General features: G+C 34.6%; 2 protein-coding genes and 2 long non-coding RNA genes across 6 annotated transcripts; 2 read left to right on the top strand and 2 right to left on the bottom strand.

Annotated features, from left to right (window-relative positions):
- The first annotated feature begins 1,100 nt into the window (after positions 1 to 1,100).
- LOC123905942 (homeobox-leucine zipper protein HDG1-like) lies at positions 1,101 to 4,533 on the top strand. Its single transcript, XM_045955748.1, has 6 exons — positions 1,101 to 1,521; positions 1,608 to 1,709; positions 1,798 to 2,010; positions 3,032 to 3,203; positions 3,359 to 3,726; positions 3,937 to 4,533. The coding sequence occupies exons 1-6, from the start codon at positions 1,201 to 1,203 to the stop codon at positions 4,324 to 4,326; spliced, it is 1,566 nt and encodes a 521-aa protein (XP_045811704.1). The 5' UTR covers positions 1,101 to 1,200; the 3' UTR covers positions 4,327 to 4,533.
- A 4,893-nt stretch (positions 4,534 to 9,426) lies between these two features.
- Positions 9,427 to 10,441, bottom strand: LOC123905940. The gene is made up of 2 exons (XM_045955746.1): positions 9,986 to 10,441; positions 9,427 to 9,683 (listed from the first exon to the last, which is right to left on the bottom strand). Exons 1-2 carry the CDS (start codon positions 10,395 to 10,397, stop codon positions 9,649 to 9,651), a joined length of 447 nt encoding a protein of 148 aa, XP_045811702.1. The 5' UTR covers positions 10,398 to 10,441; the 3' UTR covers positions 9,427 to 9,648.
- A 477-nt stretch (positions 10,442 to 10,918) lies between these two features.
- On the bottom strand, positions 10,919 to 15,776 carry LOC123905941. Of its 3 annotated transcripts, XR_006808648.1 has the most exons (6): positions 14,217 to 14,531; positions 13,678 to 14,089; positions 13,481 to 13,551; positions 13,252 to 13,301; positions 11,985 to 12,067; positions 10,919 to 11,327 (listed from the first exon to the last, which is right to left on the bottom strand). It is a non-coding gene; the product is annotated as an uncharacterized LOC123905941 (long non-coding RNA). The 3 variants fall into 3 exon arrangements; XR_006808647.1 differs by lacking the exon at positions 13,481 to 13,551 and having other exon boundaries at positions 14,217 to 14,527; XR_006808649.1 differs by lacking the exons at positions 13,481 to 13,551; positions 13,678 to 14,089 and having other exon boundaries at positions 14,217 to 15,776.
- A 10,054-nt stretch (positions 15,777 to 25,830) lies between these two features.
- LOC123905939 lies at positions 25,831 to 26,695 on the top strand. Its single transcript, XR_006808646.1, has 2 exons — positions 25,831 to 25,862; positions 26,385 to 26,695. It is a non-coding gene; the product is annotated as an uncharacterized LOC123905939 (long non-coding RNA).
- Positions 26,696 to 27,296: the final 601 nt, after the last annotated feature.

Below are 27,296 nucleotides of genomic sequence, written 5' to 3'. Positions count from 1 at the left end.
TCTGGTTGGGAAGATAAATAAGCTAGCTTATAGCTTATAAGTTAAAAGCTTTGTTTGATAACAGTTTTAAAAAAAGAGCTTATAGCTTATTTTTCAAACGCTATTTCAAGTAGCTTATGACCTTATAGCTTATCATTTTTTTCATCCATTTTTACCCCTATCATCTTACTTGAAAAAAATTAAATATTAATCAAAGATATCATTTTTATGCCATTAATTTCATCCTTATAAACTAGTTCAATCGCTAACTGTACCAATCACTACAAATTCAATTAGCTAGTTTATTCACAAATAAAAACTAGCTTACAAGCTATCCATTATTTTTTACCAAACAGAACCTATGCGGAAGAAGCCACCAATGGAAAATTAAAATGTACCCTTCCGTCCCAAAATATAAGAAAAAATGAGCAAAAAAAACTTGATGTATTTAGTTAAAAAATTGGACCAAATACATCTACTTTGGTTGACCAATTTTTATTTATATTTTGGGACGGAGAGATTAATATTGATTGAACTTTTATGAATAAAAGAGCAGGTTTTCGTATTTGTAATATTCGAGAATACAATGAGAATTTCGTTTAAAACAAAATCTCTTGTCATTTCGTCGTCTGGTTTTTACAAGCTATCAAGTGGATTGGATGGTAACCGTGGTCTTGATAATGTCATATTCTAGGTCAATTCTAGAACAGTTGTTGACAACTTCAACATAGTACAACATGATTTATCTCAGTTTATTCATATTATTAGAGATCGTAAACATTATTTTTTTTATTTACTTTTCCAACATGTTGTTAGAGTTTTCTACGAGAGACAAACCAACGTAGTACGTAACTCATAATTTATTTTTTTGACACAAAGTAGCTCATGAATTTTAGTAAAGACAATTATTGCTATTGCTTTGAAAAAAATCCAAACAAAATCAAAGTTTTAAATTTATTTAAAGTCATTAGGTTTGATCTAGTGGTTGGGGATTTGGGTAGTATGTTGTAGGTTTTGAGTTCGATTCCCAGCTCATTGTAAATAAAATAAAAAAAAAATTAATTTTAAAAAAATATTATTACAAAATATAAATTGTATTTTGTGAAATTGATATAAATACTAAGATAAAATCACCAACAAAAAAACATATCTCACTCCCACCGCAGAATAAAAAAAACCTAGAAGCTGCTCCGAGCTGAGAACAGTGTGAAGAAGGAAGCTATGGAAAATGGAGCTATGGAAACTGCACCAACTTCTGAAATGATCGGAAATGATACCGAGAACGAGAGATCTAAGCTTATAGATCTTGCATCAGCTGCTATAGATGAAGTTATCAAGTTGGCTCAACCTGACTCCGATCTTTGGATCAAGTCTCTGGAGAGTGGGAGGGTTGGGAGGGAAGTTCTCAACCGCGACGAGTACGAAAAGATTCGTTCTCCTTTTGATACTCCGAAACCAAATGGTTTTGTAGCTGAAGCTTCAAGAAAGACTGTGCTATTATGCACCAACACTGCTGCACTGATCGAAACATTTCTTGATGCGGTATGGAATTTAACTGTCTTGATTTTATATCAAGTTTAACTGATTTACTTGAGATTTATTGTAAACCATGATTTATGATATTATAGGATCGGTGGTCGAAGATGTTTTCATATATAATTGCTAAAGCTAAAACATTAGATGTATTATCTAATGGAATTAATGGAACCAGAAATGGATCTATGCAACTGGTATGGATCTGTCTGATCTTCATTGTATTAATTTGCTTGATTTTTTTATATTTGGATGGAAGTTGGAATTAATTATGCTGTTGATCAGATGCATGCTGAGATTCAATTGCCTACTCCGTTGGTGCCGGTTCGAGAATATAGATTCATCAGGTTTTGCAAGCAGCATGCTGAAGGTAATAAGTGGGCTGTTGTTGATGTTCCGATCGACTTTTATCGTGATGGTCCCAATGGAAACCCTAACTTGAGCTGTAAGAGGCTTCCGTCTGGATGTATTTTGGAGGATATGCCTTATGGTTGCCAGGTAACTGCTTATCTATATACAAATTTTACACATTAATTTTCCTATGATTTAAATATGTTTTTATACTACTGAGTATTGATTCTCATGTATCTTGAATTTTCATTTTGAATCAAATCTTTGTTCCACCTTTTTAAATAACCAATCTAGCTAGCTAGCTACTAATTAATGCACAAGATACTGTCTAGTTGATTTTGTATTATCCAAAGTTCTATTTTAATATGATAACTTCAAAGTTTACATAGTTTTAATCAAGGTTATCAAAACCGGACCGGACCGGCCGGTCGGACCGTGAACCGGTCATAAAAACGGTTCGGTTTTGAGCAAAAAACGGATAGGAAACCGACCGGCAAAAAACCGCGTGAACCGGGGTCGAACCGGGTCGAACCGGTGAACCGGCCGGGCGGTTCAAGCGGTTTTGCAGATTTTTTATTTTTTTTTAAAAAAATAGGGCAAAACGACGTCGTTTTAACTTTTTTTAAAAAAAAAAAAAAATATGAAACAAATCAACGACGTCGTAGGAATAGAAAAGATTTTTGTTTTTCATTTATTTTTCATTTGGTTTGAATTATAAATTTTATTTTATTTTGACTTGTGATATTTTATCTTTTTAATGTGTGAAATTACGAAATATTGAGCAATTATTCTTATATTTTTATTTATATATTAATTAAAATATATATTTAATTAAAAACGGTTCGACCCCGATTGAACCCGGTCCGACCAATTGAACCTTGAACCGGTGAGCTCGCCGGTTCGATGACCGGTCCGGTTCTGACAACCTTGGTTTTAATAGTAATTTGAAGCTTTGTTTCTGTTTGGTTTGGCATCTTAATTAGTAATTTGAAGCTTTGCTTATATAACTATGTTGTGTACTTTCTGCTCAATCTTGTAATTTGAAGCACTTTTGAAATGTGTATCATAGGTTTTAACATTTCTGTTATTGTCATCAAGTATAAACTATAGTTTATCTAATTTATGTAATAAACAAAATTGACTGAAGCTAATTTAAAAATTGTTGCAGATAACTTGGGTGGATCATTCTCAATATGATGAGAGTGCTGTCCACCAAATCTACCGTCCATTGGTTAACTCCGGCATCGCATTTGGTGCTCATAGATGGGTTGCAACTCTCAAGAGGCATTGTGAATCTCTTGCCATCCCAATGTTTACCGTACCATCTGATTACCCTGCAGGTATGACACGTCGACACTGATAATAATTGAATGTAGAATGTGTTGGTGACATGTTGGTGTTGGACACTAACACATGTCACACATCAAATACGCCTTCAATCTAAAGTGTTTGTGCTATAGCTTAACACTTTTTGATGGGCATGTTTCTTTTCCAGCTATAAGCCCATCTGGCAAGAGTGGCTTTTTAATGCTCGCGCAGCGGATGTCTGATAGCTTCATGTCCGGAATTTGTCCTTCGTCAGCTTGCAAGTGGGACATCCTTCACATTAGTAACATGGCCAACAACGACAGGAGAATCATGTCCCGGTTAATTCAGGATGCCTCTGGTGAAAATCGTGCAATCGTGCTAAGTGCTTCAACTTCTGTTTGGATGCCGGTGTCACGGCAAAAGATGTTTTATTTCCTCCGTGATGCACGAATGAGAGGTCGGTGGGATGGTTTGTCCAACAGCGAATCAATGGAGGAGATAGTCCGCATTCCTAAAGGACAATTTGGAGATTCAGTTTCTATCATTGGTGCTGCTGTAAGTGCTCATTTTCCCCTTATGTTTATGAGCCAACCATTTCAAATGCTTAGTGTTTATTTAGATTACTATTTACACCTCTCAAATCTCACACCCGTCCACAAATGTCCAAAATGTAACTTAATTAACTTGGATGTTTATATTAATTGTGCATTAAAAGAAAATTATCACTTTACATTTGGATTTTTTTTTTTTTTTGTTTATGTTTAGGCTGGTAAAGGAAACAAGAGCAACTTTCTATATCTACAAGATTCATGGATCGATAGCTCTGGCGCAATGGTCATATATTCTCCGATTAGTATGGAATCCTACAACATGGTGATGAGTAATGGTGAAGATGCTTCATTTATTCCGGTTTTGCCTTCCGGCTTTTCAATTCTTCCAGATGGCAATTCAAGTAACAAAACAATGGTCAGAAGTGACGGTAGTGGCAGCAGTGGCAGCGGTGGCAACATCGGATGCTTGCTCACGGTTGGATTACAAATGTTGCTGATCAGCAGCCGTCAATCAAGCAAGCTGACAAATGAATCAATTGTTACCGTTAATGAAATCATCTCATGCACTATTCAGAAGATCAAGAACGCTCTTGGAGTTGCATGATGAAGAATTTGATATCAAAAGTTGGCAAAGGCTGAGACTTAAATAAGGGTTTCTTTTGTGAGGAAATTTTTTGGATTTTACTTTATGTGAATTTTTTGCATGATGATAGATTTCAGATTTGTCTCACCTTCATTGCATGAATTTGATGCTGGTTGTTTATCTTCTTGAATGCATGATTATATTTTATATTTTTTATTAGCTTTTCTTAAAAATGATTTTTATAGTGTGTTGTTCTTTTGTTAAATTTAACGAATAATTTTTTTATAAAACTTCAACAGAAACATTATTTTCAATAGCTTCTCTTAAAATGTCAATTTACGCATTTCATCATTTTTTAAAAATCGCTAAAAAAGAATCTATTTTAAATAGCTTTTCAATAAAATCATTTTTTATGATAGTTTTTTTTTAAAAAAAAAAAATAAGATTTTTATTAAGATAAATTTTTTAATTTATAAAAATCATTTTTTACTATATGTCAAGATCATTTTTAATTTATAAAAACATTTTTTGTGATAGCTTTTTTTTTTTAAATAGCTTTTCAATAAAAATCATTTTTTATGATAGCTTTTTTTTAAAAAAAAAAATAAGATTTTTATTATGATAAATTTTTTAATTTATAAAAATCATTTTTTACTAATTGTTATTGAATGTCAAAATCACTCTTTTAATTTATAAAAAGATAAATTTGAAATAACTTTTACTATATGTAATTAAGTAATCATAAAAATCATTTAAAAAAAAAAACTTGTTTTAAAGTTAAACCAAAACCACCCTATATTCTAAGCCTTGCTGCCTTGGTTAAGATTTTTTCTGTACAAAATATAAAAGTAAATCGCTTAGGAGTGCTGCTGTTGCGTTTGGTTAATTAAATTGTGGTTAAAAGTTAAAACTTATTTTGATGGAAGAAAGTTTTAGGTTAAAAAAAAAATTGAAAAAATCTAGAGGTTTTTTTCTCGAGTTTTTCTTTTTAAAAAATTTAAAGCTACATTCCTTTTGTTTACTATCATAAAAATTATTTTCATAACATTCGAAGCTTCTACACTTAGGTTTCTTAGTTTTAAAAAAAACAAAATTTGAACAATAGTTTTAAAAACAAATAGATTCTAAAAAAGCTATTAGGATTAACTTTTCATTTTGAAGTTAAAAGTGATTTTATTTTTATAAAATGATTTTTTTTTTAAATTATAAATGTGAATTTTTTAAATGGAATAGGCGCTTCAAACCATTTTCAAAGCCCACATTTTCCTTTTTCATTTTTCCTCCTAAAAGCCTGCGGTTCTCGTTGTGGAAGAACATATAAGCTTTTTTTTTTTGTTACAAAAAGAGGACAGGGCCCGAACATATAAGCTATTTATATTGGAAAAAACTGTTATATTGACAGAAAGTTTGGTAAAATCATGTAACATTATATTTTGTTTTAAATGTATGTTTTATTAGTATGCCGATGACTTGCTATAATTATGAAATTGTCATAATTGATTTATAGATGTATGTGATCCTACCGGATTCCGACTTTTCAAAATAAATAAATGCATATATTTAAGATTTAAATGTAAGGACGAATATGGAGAAAGTTTCCCTAGATTTTCAATTAACAAAAATTGATTTTGAGTAAGAATTATAAAAAACAAATTTATCTTTTTGACAAAATCTATAAATTTTATTTTTATACTTCAAATGTGATAGTTTATCACTATTTAAATTTTAAAAAAAAACTATCATTATGAATTTTTTGTGATCACAAGTTTCTAAATTCATTGAAACACAACCTTTTCGGATTATTATTATGGTTTATTTGTTTGTTGAGTTTGCAAGAATTTTTTTTTTTTTACCACCGTATTTGGTTCATTTGACAGCGTAATCTGATTAATTATGAAGTCAATTCTGATATCAAGTGGTTGTAATCCCCTCTCAATCACAGTTGTGGAGATCGGAAATTTGCAAGAACTTTGCAAACTGTGGTTGTTGAGTTTTTTTTTTTTGAATGGCCGGCAAAAAGTGATTGTTGCCTGTTTTCCTTAACCATTTTCATCATTGTTTATATAAGAAAGAGAATGAATTGATACATACAAGAAGAGGCAAGAATATTGTATCGTGAAATTGTTGTATACGTTGTAATTTGATGTACATATGTATATATGAGAGTACAAGGATCTGTACACTAATTGCCTATAATTGTCTAGTCTATAATTACCTATAATAGAAATCCTATTTTAAATACAATTATGATACAATATTTTGACAGCTATATGGATATGTATTGCCATCATGTTTACACGCCTATAGTTATATTGCCAGCACATGTTTGCTTGGCTTTGACTTGTGCTTATCCTTAACACCCCCCCTCAAGTTGGAGGTGGGATTGAAATTTCAAGAACACCCAACTTGCCAAGTAGTCGTTTGTAAGCGTCGCCTCCAAGTGGTTTGGTGAAGATGTCAGCTAGTTGGTCGAAGGAGCGGAGGTAAGACGGACGGAGGAGACCTGATTTAATTTTTTCACGAACAAAATGGCAATCAATTTCAATGTGTTTGGTGCGTTCATGAAAGACTGGATTTTCGGCAATGTGAATGGCAGCTTGACTATCGCAATGGACAGTGATGGGTAGAGGGTGAGCAATGTCGAGATCCGAGAGTAGAAATTTCAACCATTGTAACTCGGAAGCCAGAGTTGCAAGGGAACGATATTCTGCTTCAGCAGAGGAACGAGAAATAGTTGGTTGTTTCTTAGTTTTCCATGAGATAGGGTTGGAGCCCAACATGGTAAAATATCCAGTGGTGGAACGCCGCGTAGTGGGGCAACCTGCCCAATCAGAGTCAGCATATCCGATTAACTGGAGGGAGCTGGAGGCCGAATGAAATAATCCTTTACCGACACTTCCTTTAAGATAGCGGAGAACGCGTGTGGCCGCATCGAGATGAGTTGTGCATGGGGATTGCATGAATTGACTGAGAGTATTGACAGCATATTGAATGTCAGGACGTGTCACTGTCAAATATAAGAGGCGACCAATGAGGCGACGATAGACTGTCGGGTCAGGAAGGGGACTACCATCATTTGGCCGCAAACGAAGGTGTTGTTCCATAGGAAATTCGGATGGGCGACAACCAGTCAGACCAGCATCAGATAAAATGTCAAGTGTGTACTTCCGTTGACAGAGAAAGATTCCCTTCTTGGAACGAGAGACTTCAATACCTAAGAAGTATGAAAGATTTCCAAGGTCTTTGATGGAAAAAGCCTGGGCGAGAAATTTCTTGATGTCGGAGATGGCGTCGTCGTTGTTTCCTGTGATGATGATGTCATCGACGTAAACAAGTACAAATATAGTCGTGTGATTACTTTTGAAAGTAAATAGACTATAATCAGAGATGGATTGATGAAAACCCTTTTGAATGAGAGTGGTGGAGAATTTTGAAAACCACTGACGAGATGCCTGTTTGAGGCCATAGATGGATTTGTTTAATTTGCATACACACGGTTGCCCTTTATGAGAGAAGCCGGGAGGTAACTTCATGTAGACCTCTTCATTAAGATCTCCTTGGAGGAAAGCATTGTTAACATCAAGTTGATGTAACGACCAATTTTTAATGGCAGCAATGGAGAGAAGAAGTCGCACCGTGACAAGTTTGGCAACCGGTGCAAATGTTTCATGGTAGTCAATGCCATGTACTTGATTGTAGCCTTTGGCGACTAGGCGAGCTTTATATCGCTCAACGGTACCGTCAGAGTGATATTTAATTTTGTATACCCATTTACAACCGATGGCGGTTTTGCCATTCGGAAGTGGAGATAAAACCCAAGTGTTGTTGGATTCAAGAGCGTGGATTTCTTTAGCCATAGCTTCACGCCATTCAGCGGATTTGATAGCTTGAGAATAAGATGTAGGTTCTTTATTCTCAATGATATTGACAAGAAGAGCTCGATGAGAGGTGCTCAAATTAGATAAAGAGAAATAATTTTTTAATGGGAATGCACTCTGTGATGTGACATTGTTAATGTCACATACGTGGTCCGTTAGGCGAACGGAAGGAGTACGGTGACGTAGAGGATAACGACGTTCGGGATGATTGATCGCTGTAGGGGAATGTTGCTGGGGCGGTTCTACAGGAATGGCTGGAATTTCCGATGGGTTATCAACCAAAGGGTTGGGAATAGTCACGATTGTATTATCATGATGACTAATGCCCGGAGGGATACTTGATGCAGGTGATAAATTTGAAGGAGTATCATCAAATTCATAATCAAGGAATTGAGTATTGATGCTTATGTCGCTAGCGAAGGAAGGAGTTTGAAGGTCGTGGTATGGAAACACGGTTTCAAAAAATTGAACATCGCGAGAGACATATATTTTGCGAGTGTGCATGTCATAGATGCGGTATCCTTTTTGATTAAAGGGGTAACCGACAAAAATACCTGGTTTGGCTCGTTCATCGAATTTGTGTTGAATGTTCATATTTTTGGCAAAACAGAGACATCCAAATACACGAAGGGATGAGTATGAAGGAGGAGAACCGAGTAAAACTTGATGAGGAGATTTATATTTCAGGATGGGAGTAGGAAGTTTGTTTATGAGATATGCGGCGGTGAGGACACATTCACCCCAAAAAGAAAGAGGTAATTTCGCTTGAAAACGTAACGCTCTTGCAACGTCGAGAAGATGGCGATGCTTGCGTTCCACAACGCCATTTTGTTGAGGGGTTGCAACGCAACTGCGTTGATGAATAATGCCATGGTCATGAAACCATGTTTGGATCGGTTTGGACAAGAATTCCGAACCATTGTCGGAACGAATAGTTTGCAGTTGGGGAAGAAAGATACCTCCATCGCCGGAATTAATTTGATGAATTTTAGTATTGAATTGGCGATTGATTTGGTTAAAAAAATGAATTAGCGTAGTAAAAGTTTCAGATTTATGTTGCATGAGATATAACCAAGTACAACGTGAATAATCGTCGACAATTGTTAAAAAAAATCGTGATCCATTGTGTGATGGAGTAGAGAATGGTCCCCAAATATCGACATGAATTAATTCGAAACAATGAGATGAATATGATGTGCGTGAAGAAAAAGGTAAACGTGATTGTTTTGCACGCGGACAAACGTCACAAACAAAATTTTTATTCGCATTAATATATGAGGAGTTCTTAACAATAAATTGAAAACGAGAACTAGATGGGTGGCCGAGGCGGAAATGCCATAGGTCAGTCTTATTACATTGTTTAGAACTAAAAAAAGAACTTGATGGATGATCAAGGCAATAGTGATCCTTGTCATTTTTATTTAATTGTGGTTCATCATGCAGGTAATAGAGTCCATTCCGAGCACTACCCCGACCAATCGTCTTCTTCGTTGCTTGGTCCTAAAATATGCAACCAGATGATGAGAAAATAATATCACAATTGATTGATTTTGTTAATTGTGAAAGAGATAATAAATTATACTTGAAAGACGGAATGTGATAAACATTCGTGAGTGTAAGTGACGGCGAGCAATGGATATTGCCGATATGCTTCACGGCCGCGTGAGAGCCGTCGGGTAATTGGACAAGTATAGTTTTATGAACGGGAGAATAGGAAGAAAAATAAGAAAGAGATGTGCATATATGATTTGAAGCACCAGAATCAATAATCCAAGAAAAAGAGACACAAGTAAAGGCAGTACCTGCTAAATTCACGGATGACCCCATAGTGTCCTCTTTGGCTAAGAGGGATAGGAGTTTTTGATATTGTGCGCTTGAGAGTTGTTGCGCAGGGGTAGATGAGGATGATTCGGATTTCTTTGGTGGCCTATTAGGAAAGCCATGAATTTGATAGCAAGTAGCAACAGTGTGACCATATTTATTGCAATTTTCACAATAAGGACGCGGCCTTTTGCCTTGAGTGCGATGTTGCACTTTAGAAGCCTGCAGCGCCGCTGATTCCTCAGCAGGGAGAGGTCGAAAATTGATTTCTTGCTGTTTCTCTTCCTGGCGCACGATGTTGTAAATACGCTGAATTGAAGGAAAAGGGTCCATGAGCAGTATTTGACTGCGAACGGCCGAGAATCGGTCATGGACACCTTGGAGAAATTCCATGGCTCGGTCCTGATTTTGTTGATCGATAATACTCTTGGCATTACCGCAGACACTACAAGAAAACTGCTTTGGAGCGTCCGCCTAAAACAGACGCTAAATACCAAAAAACGGACGCTACAAGGGTTTAGCGTCTACCTAGAGTCTGTGTCGTGGCGGACACTTAATTGCCTGAAGCTAGCAGTTGCGTCCAGCAGACGCTACTTTAGCGTCTGTCTTTTTAAACGCAAAGCTGAAGCTAGTGACTTGAATATACGGCGGACGCTATTGGCTAATATTAGCGTCTGCTTTTGTTAGATGCTATGAATTAGTTTTTGAATAATATAGTGTCAACTAAAAGCAGACGCTAGCAGACGCTAGCAGACGCTAATCTTAGCGTCTGCTTGTTTTAGATGCTATAAATTAATTTTTGAATAATATAGTGTCAACTAAAAGCAGACGCAAACATTTTTTTTTTTTTTTTCAAATATAGCATTGTAGCTGATGAAAAATCAACAAACAATTAATATTAATGCAACTAAATTATAAATTAAATAGTTTTTTACTGGACCTTCTATTTATACCATATAACCATATATAATGTCAACAAAAAAGGTCTACATCCATGAAAATATAATCCACTAATAAATAATCCACCAAAATATCCCACAAAATATATAACCCATCAAAATAGTCCTAAGCACCTATCAAAATATAACTCACTAATATATAACCCACCAAAATAGTCCTAAGCACCTATCAAAACCGCATCAGTACTTGCTCTAAAAATTGATCTAAAACAATAGGATAAATAAACTACATCGTAAATGAAAAGCCAAAGGGCATAAGATGGAAGTCCATCCTTAAGTAAATTGCCATCCATTCAAGAAGAGAAAACAACACTCTGTATTAAAAAACTGCATCCTTTTCCAAAGACAAAACACACGGCAAGGCCTCCAACAAAATTAAACTAATTACCAACAAAATTTATATTCTCTGGTTCGAACCCTATTAAGATACATTCACATGAAAGTGAATAAATTTAAGTGTAAAAATCACATTTAGAGACAAAATCACATGTAGAATCAATTCTAATCACTATTAGAAACACTAAACACATCAAAATCAATTTTAAGTCTTAAAGAATCATCTTTTGGCTCTCCTAACAAATTGAATGGACTTAAGTATGGTTGCTAAGATAGAGGTATATGAAATAGAGTAAATTAAGCATGTGATCACCGGCACAAAGATAGACAATTGACAAATCAAAATCAAAAGAAGAAACATAGGAGTATATGATAAACGACCGATGCAAATATGTATTCATATTTTCCCAGCTTGACAAGAGATCTATGAAAGAAATTTACAACTTTTGCCAAGGTCTTGGAACAAATGCAATTCAAACAAAAAGTGAACAGATAGAACTTAAACAAGAGGGATTACAATACAACCAATTTTACCATTAAGCTAACAACTTAACAAGCTTGTTATATGTTGACTTTTTTGTGTCCATGATTTCAAAATTATATGCTAATATGTTATGTTAAGTAAGATTATATTGAGATAAAGAGGTTTAAAGGATTCAATGAATAATCAATTAGTATAGAGAACCTGACGGAAGAAGATGCAGTAAGTCAGGCTGCTTCCCACATTTTACTATATAATCCAATGAGGCACGATAAAAGTAAGAGAACCTGACGGAAGAAGATTTCACATCAAGATTGTTAGAACGTTGTCAGCAGAATTTGTCAAAATACTATCTTATTCTTCTTCCTATCTAGTAAGTTTGTATAGCCTCATAATATCCATAAGTTTGATCTTTGTATTAAATGACACAGGCTAGTATTAAGTATTAACATATGAAAGTATGAAACATGTTATACTTCTCTTTTCTAACTCATTCACATTCATATAATCAAAACTTCAAAACATCAAAATCCTAATTTCTTGCAACATGACATAGTTTCAAAAAATTATGTGGATTCTTTATAACATATCATTCATTTTAGTAAATAATAAACAATGATCAAAAGAAGGTAAATATTCTATATCATCAGACTGAGATCAAAACTAGGTTTATCAAATTCACTATGTTTAAACAGTACCTTACTCTTGTTACTTCTTATCTCATAAAAAACTAGACTGATAAATCTCAATAATGACAGTAAAAGAGTAAACACAGTTTCTGAAGCTCAAGGATGCATCTCTGTTTCTATATATATTCCAGCTTGAGGGGAGTGTTAGAGTTCTAATTATTGGACCCTAAACCCATTATTAGTGTATATATGTATATACATTCTTGTAATCTAATCCGTAAGTAAGTAATTTTAAAAATTTCTACATAAAATATCAATAACTTAATGAAGGAGGGATTGAACCTTTTAACCTATTATTGAAGAGTTGAACTCCTCTAAGATTGATTAAAAGTCCTAATGATGAAGGGATTGAACCACTAATTTGATTATTATGAAGACTAAGCTTTCTAAGACCTTCAAGACACCATAATCATTTTGAAATAGAACTGAATAACAGTCACAAACTAGCAAAACATAACAGAACAGTCACATAACTGAATACCACTTCACAGAACAATTATAAAACTCTTCAAATAAACCTTCTCTTCTTTTGAATCATACATGAACAAAGGTACTCTAAATAGTAGCACAAAATTTATTAAAATCTACACTTTAACTATTAATTTGAATGCATGTGATAACCTTCTTTCAGCATCAAAATCTTCAAAATAAACTATAATGAATATCAGCCTCCTTGATACTTACATTATACATATCTAACACTGATTCAACATTTGTGTGCAGGTAATTAGCCATTATAGTACTGATTACTACGTATTGCAAGCTTCAGAATGATCACTTACCAGCCATGTAAGATTCCCTTCATCATATGCATGAAATGGATTCAAATAATCTGTACATTCCAAAAAAATTCGCCAAACAGAGCCTTATTAGAGTGTTATCAAAGATGGCATTGCTATGAGCTTTCAACAATAAAGCTACCATACTGATCTCAACTTATTCTAAATCACATCCTTCAAAATTACAAAGTAATGACAAGCTAAATAAACCACATATCAGAAGGTTAAACACCTCAATTGACTTTAAAAATCTGAAGCTTAATTATTCATACAATGAGCTATGTAAAGGGGCTTCAAGTGAACCTGAAGCAAAATTAAGCAATATTGAATCTGAAGCAAAATTAAGCAAATCATATATTCAAGTGAACCTCAATTTCAAGGAATATTTCAATGAGCTATCTTAATATTGAATCTGAAGTAAAATTGAACCTGGATTTTGAAGATTGAATATGATTTTGAATGTTAAACGAAGCTGAACGAAGTTGAATGGAGATTGAAGGTTCAGCGAAGCTTGAGAGGTTCAACGAAGCTTGAGAGGTTGAGTGATTTAGGGATTCGAACGAAGCCTGAATGTTGAATCTGAACGTAGCTTGAGAGATTTAGGGATTGGAGCTTGTGAGTGAGAATCACAGATTTAGGATTGAAGCTTATGAGTAAGAATATCGATGAGAAGCTTATGAGAATCACAGATTTAGGATTTTTTTAGGGTTTAGGGATTGAAGAAGCTTGAAAACCCACACAGACACACAATAACACACTTATCACACAATAATACAACACCAACATACTTAACATTAGAAAGGCACCACAAACACAAAAGAACAGCAATAGTACGCAAAAACTGCAAAAAAGATGAAGAGATGAAGTTACTTAACAGACAGTAATACAACACCAACACACTTAACATTAGAAAGGCACTTAATCGTTGGTAGTGTGACTTTGAGAGCTGAAGAGATGAAGTTACTAACCTTGTAACCACGAGAACGATGGATAATAACGGCGGAGTGATTGGGGTTGTTCTTCACGGATTAGGGTTGATGGAAGGGTTTTCTTCTTCCACAGCGGATTGTTCTTCGACGGGGACGAATTCGGAGGATTACGGTTGTTGAGACGAATTTGGTTCACCCATTCTGACGAATTCAATTCCGTTTACCCATTGTTGGAGGATTAGGGTTGTTTTCTTCTTTTTCTGTATTTTTTTGTCACTTCTTTTTGTGTATTTGAGAAAGAAAAGCAAAAATATATCAAATGATATATTATTGCTCATTGCTGAAATAGGGAATGAAAAGAAAAAAAGTGGGAAAATGAAAAATTGGGAAAAAAAATTGGCTCTTAACAAAAAGTTTTTTTTTATTTAATTTATTGTTTATTAGAGTCCGCTCCAGTAGACTCTAAGATGAATTTTATTTTATTTTTTATTAGTGTCTCAATCGTGTCTATCAAAGCGGACGCTATCTATAATTATTTAATTAAAATAAAGATTTACAATAAAAAGACAGTAGCGTCAGTCATACAGACTCTAAATAGACGCTAATAGCGTCCGCGTCGGGGCAGACGCTAATATTTTTGAAGCTAAAATGCAATTTTGTTGTAGTGAGATGCACGGATTGATAGGTGCGATGGAATGAAGTTCATCCCAGAGAGATTTCAATTGGGTGAAATACAGAGATACAGACATGCCCTCTTGTTTAAGGGCAGAGATAGATTGTTTCAACTGATATATCTTTGGAGCATTGGACTGAGAAAAACGATCCTTTAGATCGATCCAAATTTGCGCCGCTGTTTCAGCATATAGAATGTTGGGGCGAATCTCGGTTGAAACCGAGTTGAGAATCCAACTTGCAACCATATCGTTGCAACGTCGCCATCTAGGGATATCATATTCCTTCTTCGGACAGGTTAGTGTTCCATCGACAAAACCGAATTTATTTTTGGCACGAAGTGCCATTGTTACGGCGCGGCTCCATGAACCATAATTATCGACAGTGAGCAGAGGGGTAACCAGGACAGTTGCAGGGTTGTCGGAATGGTGAATAACACAAGGATCGGTGTTGGAAGTGGTTGTGGAGTGATCATTGATGGGTGGATTTTGTGAAGGAATTGGGATGGTGGAGATTGGCGGTGGAACATCAGACATGGTGATAAGAGTGAATAAGTGTGATGATGAAGAAGGATGGAAACAAAGTGATAGAAACAAAGTGATGGAGATTAACCAGAAAAAAACTGATACCATATAAGAAAGAGAATGAATTGATACATACAAGAAGAGGCAAGAATATTGTATCGTGAAATTGTTGTATACGTTGTAATTTGATGTACATATGTATATATGAGAGTACAAGGATCTGTACACTAATTGCCTATAATTGTCTAGTCTATAATTACCTATAATAGAAATCCTATTTTAAATACAATTATGATACAATATTTTGACAGCTATATGGATATGTATTGCCATCATGTTTACACGCCTATAGTTATATTGCCAGCACATGTTTGCTTGGCTTTGACTTGTGCTTATCCTTAACAGTTTACTAATGTAAACATACAAAAAGTGGACATCAATACGGATTCTTCACCTCCACAACCACGTTAAATACACTGCCGCCATCAACACTGAAAATAATAAAAGAAGAAAGACTATGTTGTTTGTTCTTATAAGTAAATAATTCTTGAATTCTATATGGATTGGAAGGACTGTATCAGGAAGATATTCAAAAAGAAGCTGACAAGAAAAGTTGAGGACTTGGTTAAATGCTTTAAGAATGCCGATGTTGACAAGCTAACCAATTATCCTCATCATATTCAGGAAGATCTAGTTTTGAAATATCCTGAACCAATAGAGATTGATAACTCTGAGATGATTAAAGGGAATGTTATGGATTTTGAAAATCTTTTACTGCCAGAAAACAAACACACAAAATTTTCTGATTGGTGTAACGATCCGTTAGTTTGCATTGATAGCATCTAATGATTTTCGTTTGAATTGTAAGGATTGAGTGCACCTTGTACTCATTATAATTCAATTTTTGCTTATTAAAAATAAAACAGGAGGCTAGCTTGGACAAGGCATGTAGGTGTACAATAAGCCATAATAAAGTTTTTACATTGTACACTTTTCTCATGAGTTTGATAGAATTATTACAAAAATTCTTATTTTCAAATTGAAAGTTGAAACTCAGATCCATTTATTTAAGTGTTAAATATATTTTTGATCCCTACAAAATGATGACCTTTTAAGTTTAATCTTTGTTTAATTTTTAATTAATTTTTAGTCCCCAAAAATATTATCATGCATTCATTTTTAGTCCTTACTGTTAAGTCAACGTGTATTTTTAAATAAACTTTTCGCAGATATGTTTAGAACATCATAAAAAGTTCCTCCAGAAAATATGAACTCAAATTTTTAAGGATTTTAGTCCCCCACTTCAAATTTAGTGTTATTTTTACTTATGTGTCAAACTTATTAATAATTTGGCATTGCACATTTGACAAAAATATTATCCACATCCTCAATCTTTCATTTTATTTCAACTATTTAGTTTTAAAAATATGAAAATAAATAAATTATAATATTTTGAAATAAAGGAATAAATAAAAACTGTTTAGGAATCTAAATTCCCAAATCGAATTCAACCCTCCTTATTGACAACTATTGCTCATGAATCAGTAAAGACAACTATTGCTATTGCTTAGCAAAAAAAAAAAACTATTGCGATTGCTTAGAAAAAAATCCGATCAAAATCAAACATTTAATTTTTTTTTTTTTTATAGATTTTTTTTATTTTTTTGTCAAAAAAATAATATTATTATAAAATATAAATTGTATTTTATGACATTAAACCCTAGTTTTTGTTAATAAATACTAAGATAAATCACCAAAAAAATAAAACATATCCCATTCCCACCGCAAAAACAAAGAAGCTGCTGCGAGCTGAGAACAGTGTGAAGAAGGAAGCTATGGAAAATCAGATGCACAGCAAGCAACCTCAATGCCGATGGGAGATGGAAACTGCACCAAATTCTGAAATGATCGGAAATGATACCGAGAAGGAGAGATCTAAGCTTATAGATCTTGCTTCAGCTGCTATGGATCAACTCATCAAGTTGGCAGAACCAGATTCCCATCTCTGGATCAAGAGTCCAGAGAGTGGGAAGGAAATGCTTAACTGCGACGAGTATGAAAAGATTCGTTCTCCTTTTAATACTCCGAAACCAAATGGATTTGTAACTGAAGCTACAAAAAAGATTGTGCGGTATGGAATTTAACTGTCTTGATTTTATATTAAGTTTAACTAATTATTTTTGAGATTTATTTTAAATTATGATTTATGATTGACGTGATTGTTTGTTTGTGTGAATATATAGAATCGATTGGGGGAGATGTTTTCTACTATGATGATTGCTGAAGCTGAAACATTGGATTGGATGTGTTAGGTAATCAATGATCCATTGTTTATTCATTAGCAAAGGTTGCCTTATATAGGCTTACAATGTTGGGCCAAGCCCAATCAATCTAGGCCCAAAAGAGCTTCCTAACATACCCTCCCTTAAGCTTGATCATTACAAACTTGATCAACTTAAACCTTCTAAAACAAAATTCAAACATTACAATAAAACTGAACACAAAAAATACATTGCAAAGAACTAAGTAACAAGGTTGCAGTCAACAGCTTGTAGGCTTGACACAAGTTGCAGGCATAGGTTGCAGGCGCGCCTATGAGCACAAGCAGTGCAATAACAAGCCAAGCACACGAACCCTGCTGCAAGCCAACACAGTCAAGCAAACCAGCAATTCCATCAGAAACAAGCAATTGCAGCTATAATCCAGCTGCAAGCCAAGCAAACTCACACAACTAACACATGCAGGCCACACCAATCCTTAACTCAATTTTGAAAATTCACACATGCCAATTCCCTCCCTTAATTTGCAAAAGCTATCAAGCTTGAGGGGCTTGGTCATGATATCTGCCAGCTGCTCTTGTGACCTGCAAAACTTCAATTCAATCACACCATCTCTGCTTAGATCCCTCAGAAAGTGGAATCTCACATCAATGTGTTTGCTCCTTCCATGCATAATGGGATTTTTAGACAACTTGATAGTGGAACTATTATCACAGTTAACATTAATGCTGCCAACTTGCTCAATGTGCAGGTGATCCAAAACATTTCTTAACCACAAACATTGACAAGCACATGAGGCTGCAGCAACATACTCAGCCTCAGTTGTTGATAGAGTAACAATAGGTTGCTTTTTTGAGGACCAGCAAATTGCACTATCCCCTAATGTAAACACATAACCTGAGGTGCTTTTCCTGTCATCATAATCTCCAGCATAATCTGAATCACTCCAACCTTGCATAGTTAATCCAGTGCTGTTCTTACATTTGTACAAAATACCAAACTTCATTGTTCCTTTCAAGTACCTCATTATTCTTTTCACCACTGCAACATGCATTTCAGTTGGTCTTTCCATGTATCTAGCAGCCAAACACACAGCAAAGGTCATGTCTGGTCTAGTGGCTAGTAGATACATCAAGCATCCAATCATCTGTTTGTATGTAGTAGCATCAGTAGCTTTCCCATTTTCATCCTTCACTAGCTTGCATCCAGTGACAATTGGGCTACATACCTTGTTGCAGTCCATCATTCCAAACCTTTTCAGAATCTCAGCACTATACTTATGCTGATAAATGAAGATTCCTTGTTCACTCTGACTTACTTCAACTCCTAAGAAATACTTCATTTTCCCAAGGTCTGTCATTGCAAATTTCTCTTTCATTGAAGCTTTGAATTCATTCATCATTAAAGCATCATTACCAGTGTAGATAAGATCATCCACATATATGCTAACTATCAAAAACTTCTGATTACTGCCTTGCTTGACAAACAAGGTAGCTTCATGACTGCATTTTTCAAACTTTTCTGTTATGAAGTGAGATTCTATCTTGCTATACCAAGCTCTGGGAGCTTGCTTTAAGCCATACAAAGCCTTTTTAAGCTTGTACACTTCATCACTCCTTCCTTTCTGATATCCCAGTGGCTGCATCACATACACATCCTCCATTAGCTCACCATGAAGGAAAGCACTCTTGACATCAAGTTGCAGCACAAGCCATTGTTCATGAGCAGCTAAGCAAAGAATTGTTCTTATAGTGTCCCATCTAGCAACAGGTGCATAGACTTCACCATAGTCAACACCATATTTTTGTGAATATCCCTTTGCAACTAGTCTGGCTTTGTACTTCTCTATCTTGCCATTTTCATTAAACTTGGTTTTGAATATCCACTTAACACCTATTGCTTTTGCTCCCTTAGGAAGGGTGGTCAACTCCCAAGTATCATTTGATTCAATTGAGCTGATTTCTGATTCCATTGCTTCTCTCCAAACTTTTAATTTTGCTGCATCTTCATATGTTTCTGGATCCTCACTTGTGCTGAACATAGCTATTGCAAGGTTTTGTAGCTGGTCAATGCTGTCTAGTTCTTCTGTTCTGGTCACATAATCACTGAGATATCCTGGAGGTCTTCTTTGCCTGGGTGAAAGTGATTCATCACTTGTATTTTCTAAGTCCATGTCACTGTCAAGATTTCCATTGACATTTTCATTGTCAATGTTAGCCTCATCATGATTAACACCTTCATTGCCTGCTGCAATATCAACATTATCATCATCATTATCACTTCCATACTGAATGTTCCTTGAACTTTCAGCCTTTTTATCCCAGTTCCAGCTTTTATTTTCTTCAAACACCACATCCCTACTGACAATTATCTTCCTTTCTTTTGGATCATAGAGCTTGTAGGCCTTGGACTCTTCACTAACACCAAGATGAATACATCTGATGCTTTTCTTGTCCAGCTTCTTTCTCTGAGCATCTGGAATGTGCACATGAGCCACACACCCAAATATTCTGAAGTACTTCACTGATGGTTTGTGTCCACTCCATGCTTCTTCTGGTGTGATGTTTTTTACAGCAAAAGTAGGACACCTGTTCATGACATGAGTGGCCCAATTGACTGCTTTTGGCCAGAATCTTTTAGGCACTTCTCTGCAAGATAACATACTTATCACCATATTCAATAGTGTTCTATTTTTCCTTTCTGAAACTCCATTTTGTTGTGGAGTGTAAGCAGCTGTCAATTGTCTTTTTATACCCTGAGAACTACAGAAATCATTGAACATAGCAGATGTGAATTCACCACCCCTATCAGTTCTAAGACACTTAATCAAGCATCCAGATTCCTTTTCAACTAGGGATTTAAACCTTTGAAACAGTTCTAAAGCAGAAGATTTTTCTTGCATAAAGTAAGTCCAGGTTTTTTCTAGTGAGATCATCAGTGAAAGTGATAAAATACCTGTTCCCTCCATTGGACTTAGGGTTTAAGGGACCACAGATATCTGAATGCACAAGCTCTAATTTCTCAGAAGCTCTCCAATTTGCCTGCTGTGGAATACTATTTCTGTGTTGCTTCCCTGACAAGCAATCACCACATTTGTCTTCACTATCTTTCAATTCAGGCAAGCCTCTAACCATCTTCTTTCCAGTCAATACTTTCAACCCTCTATGGCTGAGATGTGCATATCTTTTGTGCCATAGATCAGCTTCTTCCTCTTTTGTTATTTGCAGACAATTTGGAATTATCACAGGTGCATAGATGATGTACATTCTATTTGCAGTCATAGCAGTGCTAATGATCAATCCCTTCTCTTCATGAAACAATTGACACATATTGTTTTTAAAGATAATAGTGATACTCTTTTGCTGTAATTGCCCTATACTAAGCAGATTATTGCTTAAGCCAGGCAAATAATACACATCAGTAATCACTATTATTTTTCCTTCCATATCCAATTTCACATTACCTTTGCCCATTACAGCCATCTTTGAGTCATTCCCAAGCTTCACTGATTCTCTGAAGCTTTCATCAAATTCAAACAGCCAATCTTTGTTGCCAACCATATGATTGCTGCAGCCACTATCAAGATACCAAGCCACATGCTTGCAGTCAGTATCCATACCAGAGAAAGCCATTAGTAACATTTCTTCTTTGCTACCAAACTCAGCATAGTTTGCATTTGTATCCCAATCAGGGCATTCATTCTTGTAGTGTCCCAATTTGTGACACTTGAAGCATTCTACATGTTCTTTATTCTGACTTCCTCTCCCTCTCCCTCTGGATGAAGAGCCACGACCCCTCCCTCTACCAGCATTGGATACCTTGAGAGCTTGCTCCTCTCCAGCTGTGACACCATGACTTTTCTTGCCTTTCATAAGCTTCTCATGAACAAGGAGACTGCTTTGTAACTCATCTATGGACATAGTAGTTACATCATTGGATTCAGTGATTGAGCACACTACATAGTTGAATTTCTCAGTCATTGATCTGAGAATCTTTTCAACAACTGTCACTTGCTCCATTCTTTCACCATGTGCAGTCATGTTATTTGCAATCTTGAGAGTTCTTGCAAAGAATTCAGTGACAGATTCAGTTTCTTCCATCTCAAGAATCTCAAATTCACGTCTTAGGGATTGCAATTGCGCACGTTTCACCTTGTTTGAACCTTGATACTTGCGTCTCATTGCATCCCAAATGTTCTTTGCAGTGTCACGTTCCAATATGGTTTCCAAAATTGTTCGATCAATAGATTGGAAAAGATAGTTCTTTACCTTCAAATCCATAAGCTTGCTTACATCTGCAAGCCGTTGTTGTTCTACCGTCGCATTCACCGGAGCTGCAAGTACTCCATGTTCAATCATTGTCCAGTATTCCTTTGATCGGAGAAGATTCTCCATGAGCATAGCCCAATGTTCATAATAACCATCGAACTTAGGGATGGATGGTTGAGCAAAATTGGAGTTTTCTGCCATCGTGATTCAAAGGGAACGAAAGAATTGAGCTGAATGATGATGAATGCGAGCAAAAAAGATGAAGAAGCCGGTTAACAACCACCGTAACTTTCTAACAAACCGCCGTAACAGATGCCGGAAAACTGCAGTTTCCGTTGAAAGAAACGGTTGGCGCGCGCGGGAAAAAAAATGAAGATCTTGGATCAAGGCTTAGCTGATACCACTTGTTAGGTAATCAATGATCCATTGTTTATTCATTAGCAAAGGTTGCCTTATATAGGCTTACAATGTTGGGCCAAGCCCAATCAATCTAGGCCCAAAAGAGCTTCCTAACAGGATGTAATATCTATCTAATGGAATTGATGGAACCAGAAATGGATCTATGCAACTGGTATATATGTTTCTGATCTTCATTGTATTAATTTGCTTGATTATTATTTATGACTTCACGACACGTGACACTCTTTTCTCACAAAACTACTTATCTTTCTCACACCCGCACACTTGCGGAGACAAACATGTATCTTGAACTTTCATTATGAATCAAATCTTTGTTCCACCTTTTTAAATAACTAACCCTAGCTAGCTAGCTATATCACTGAATATCATTATTTTCCTTAATTTCTTCAATCAGCAATAAATCAAATGAGATACTAGTATATATATATGCACAACAATCAATAAATCCATTTTTTAAATTTTTTTTAAATTAAATGGTTTAAGCATTTTACATTTTAATTAATGCAGAGGATACTTGATAGTTTTTTTTTTTTTTTTTTTTTTTGAAAAGAACTTGATAGTTGTTTTTGAATCATCCAAAGTTCTATTTTAATATGATAACTTCAAAGTTTACATAGTTTTAATGTTTCTGTTTGGTTTGGCATCTTAGTAGTATTTTGTACGTGCACAAAAACTTACAATACAATTGCTTATATAATATATAACTATGTTGTGTATTCTTTTGAAATTTGTTTCATTTTGTACTTTCTACTCAATCTTTTCAACAGAGCTCTTTTGAAATGTGTATCATAGGTAATAAACAAAATTGACTGAAGCTAATTTAAAAAATGTTGCAGATTACATATGGGTGGATCATTCTCAATATGATGAGAGTGCTGTCCACCGGTCCAATGGTTAACTCCGGCATCGTATATGGTGCTCATAGATGGGTTACAACTCTCAAGAGGCTCTCTGAATCTCTTGCCGTCCCAATGTCTGTCGTACCATCTGATGACCCTGCAGGTATATATGCAACTTTGTAATTTCACTTAACACCTATAAAGCTCATATATGACACGTCGACACTGATAATAATTGAATGTAGAGTGTGTTGGTGACATGTTGGTGTAGGACACTGACACATGTCACACATCAAACACGCATTCAATCTAAAGTGTTTGTGCTATTGCTTAACACTTTTTGATGGGTATGTTTATTTTCCGGTCATCAGCCCATCTGGCAAGAGAGGCATGTTAATGCTCGCGCGGTGGATGTCTGATTGCTTCGGTTCCGGAGTTTGTTTTTCGTCGGCTTGCAAGTGGGACATCCTTCACATTAGTAACACGGGCAGCAACGACATGAGTAAGAATAAAAGATAACTGCACTACAATAATTGAGTATCGACAATTATACCTTGATCGAATGAAAATCTCATGTGTTATAGAGGTATGGATTCAGTTAGACCCAAAATAAATATTAAAATGGTATGATATCATAACATTATATCCATTCAATGCGAATATTGTAAGTGTTAAATTCACGCTCCTTTCATTTTAATTTTATCCCCTTCGCATTTAAGTAGTGAATATTGTAAATATGTAAATTTTGAAAACATATAGTCTGCAACTTAACTTGCAAACATAGTTCACACTATAAATAACGAACTTTATAAAAATATAACAGTTGTGTCCTCATCCTTCATGAGGGTGAGGCGATAATGCAAACTATGTTCGTAAGTTAAGTTGCGGAAGGGATATTTTTAAAAACTCGTAGGATGAACTAGAAAATATGAGGGAAGCGAAAATAAATTTTCCAAAAATCAACCTAGACACACATATTGTTGTGGCTCATTTTTCATCTTGAGAAGATTAGCTGAATGGAGGCCGCGAGAGAGGAAACAAAATATGATAAATATGAGAGGGTATATTATATACTTGGGGGGAGTGTCAAAGGCCTTGTAATTATTATTCCAAAAAAATACAAGTTTAACAATAAACACCGCACCCAAGTATTAAACCATTAATACATAAAATTTTAGATTTAAATTTTATTGATTTGAATGTAACTAAAAAAACACACCCAAATAACTAAAAAAAATATAAAAAATTGAGTCATGCGACAAACATAAACCAACCTACCACATATGTAAAAAACCCAAGATACTTCACCAAAAAAAGAAAAAAAACAAAACCAAGAGACAACAACATCATAAATGAGTTTTCAACAACCAAAAATGATTCCTGTGAAAAATCAGAAAGTGAGATAAACATAGATATAACACAAGGGGTCGGATACATTAAAAAAACATTGCATTAGATCTCATTTATTATATATACAACAAAGTAAAATATTTGACGCACCTTCGAGATATTAATTCGATCTAGCAGACCACGTACAAACAGCTGAGATATTGTTGGCTTTGATTGATGGCTGAGAGAAGATGTGGGGCCAGCTTCGATCTAGGGTTTAGAGTTCGGCAGCGAAGGGTAATGAGAAAGGGGTTGAGTGACTTCTAAAATTAAAGGACTAAATCTTTTTAGGGTATTGCACCTTTTTATATATTAACGAATATTAATAAATAAAAAACAAATATATATATATATATATATATATATATATATATATATATATATATATATATATATATATATATATATATATATATATATATATAATATAAAAATTGGAATGAAAACGGTCGAGCTCCTGTAAAAAAAGGTTTAAAATGTCTATGTGACATTGGTTGAACTAGTGGTAGGAATAAAAAGTTAAAAACTGAATTTGTTTTAGAGTATATACAAACATGTTACTTTTTCTTATAGGACTAAAATTGAAAAATTAAAATTTGTATACTTTGTTAAACCAATGCCACATAGACATTTTAAAATTAACATGTTTTTAACTTTTTGTTCCTATAAGAAAAACTAAGATGTTTGTATACTCTAAAAAAATTCAGTTTTTAACATTTTGTTCCTACCGTTAGTCCAACCAGTGCAACATAGACATTTTAAATCTTTTTTCACGAGCTCGGCTATTTTCATTCCAATTTTTATTTTTTTAATATATATACATATATATATATATATATATATATATATATATATTCGTTTTTTATTTATTAATATTCGTTAATAAAAAGGTGACAATACCCTAAAATGATTTAGTCCTTTCATTTTTAGAAGTCACTCAACCCCTTTCTCATTACCCTCCGCCGCCGAACTCTAAACCCTAGATCGAAGTTGGCCCCATCTTCTCTCAACCATCAATCAAAGCCAACAATCTCAACTGCTTGTACGTGGTCTACTAGATCGAATTGATATCTTGAAGGTGCGTCAAATATTTTACTTTGTTGTATGATAAATGAGATCTAATGCAATGTTTTTTTAATCTATCCGTAAAACGTGGCCCTAGTGTTATATCTATGTTTATCTCACTTTCTGATTTTTCACAAGAATCGATTTGGCTGTTGAAAACTCATTTATGATGTTGTTGTCTCTTGGTTTTTTTTTTTAGGCGAAGTATCTTGGGTTTCTTACATGTGTGGTAGGCAAATTTTTTTTTTTTAGGTATATGTGTGTGTTTTTTTAGTTACATTCAAATCAATAAAATTTAAATCGAAAATTTTATTTATATTACGCAAATTTTTTATCACTGGATGTAGTGTTTATTGTTAAACTTGTATTTTTACACACACACCATTATGTAGTATATAATATACCCTCTCATATTTATCATATTTTGTTTCCTCTCCCGTGGCTTCCATTGGGCTAATCTTCTCAAGATGAAAAATGCACCACAACAATATGGGTGTCTAGGTTGATTCTTAGAGAATTTATTTTCACTTACCTCATATTTTCTAGCTCGTCCTGCGAATTTTTAAAAATATCTCTTCCACAACTTAACTTACAAACAATGTGTATAATGCCGTCGTTACTTGCCTGATGGAAGGTACATTACAATGCTTAATTCCTTTTCTTTCTTAAGTTTTGCAAAGGGGTGAGAGGCGTGTCAAGGCTCAATCCTTATTTTATGTCATGTACTTTTTGTTTTTGCGAAATTTTCCAGTTATGAAGATTGGGGAGTTGATGAACTGATTGTGGAAGATTCCTGGAAGAAGCAAGTTGGCGGTGGGTGATTGATGGCGGAAACTAGAACTGACGAGTTTAGTCTGACGTTTATACACTAATTGCCGGATGTCTATGTATCTCCGATGCTTATACTTTGAATTCTGTACACAAATTTTTGGATGTCTCTGTTACTCTGTATCATTGATGCTTATACTTTGTTTTAGTTTAATGTCATCATTAACATTATGGCTTGCATTAATTTTTTATGGCAACAATGTGAAATAATTCAGGCACTACTATTGCAACCTTGTTAAGATGTCAAATTACTCATCATTTTTCATACATTCAACCCATGCAAAATCTGATTTCAACATAACAGAACACCACATTCATGCAGGATACAATTTCTTACTATTTGAGCATTATACACATTATGTATGAGCACTCCTCTACATCACCTGCTTCATGATAGAAAGAAGAAAATAGAAAACAAGCACCAGACAAAATAATGCAAAGCATACACAATATGAGCTTTACTGCAAGATTGAAGGATGGAACCAATTACTCCTTTTTAACCACAATAAAGTATTTCTAGAATCTGATTCTAATATAATGTTCGGTGTATTAACCACTCTTTTTGTTTAGTTGTATAGTGTAGTTATGAATGACTTATGATATACAAGTCTAACACAACACCTCCTCGGCGATTCCACTCCTAAATGTGCTTATATACTCATCTACTGTACATTAATATAACAATTACAAAATTGAAAGAAGAAAAAATGATCCAGGACAATCAATTATCAATATAATTTTCTTTCATTCTTCTGAATTTATTTGGGATCCTTTTTCAGTTCTCAATTGAAACAACTAATACACGAAGAAACAATACCTGAAAATCCATGAATCC

Source organism: Trifolium pratense, linkage group LG2 (assembly GCF_020283565.1).
Source record: "Trifolium pratense cultivar HEN17-A07 linkage group LG2, ARS_RC_1.1, whole genome shotgun sequence".
NCBI classification, from domain to species: Eukaryota; Viridiplantae; Streptophyta; class Magnoliopsida; order Fabales; family Fabaceae; genus Trifolium; species Trifolium pratense.
The sequence above is the reverse complement of the archived record's forward strand: the minus strand, read 5'-3'. Positions and strand labels throughout refer to the sequence as shown.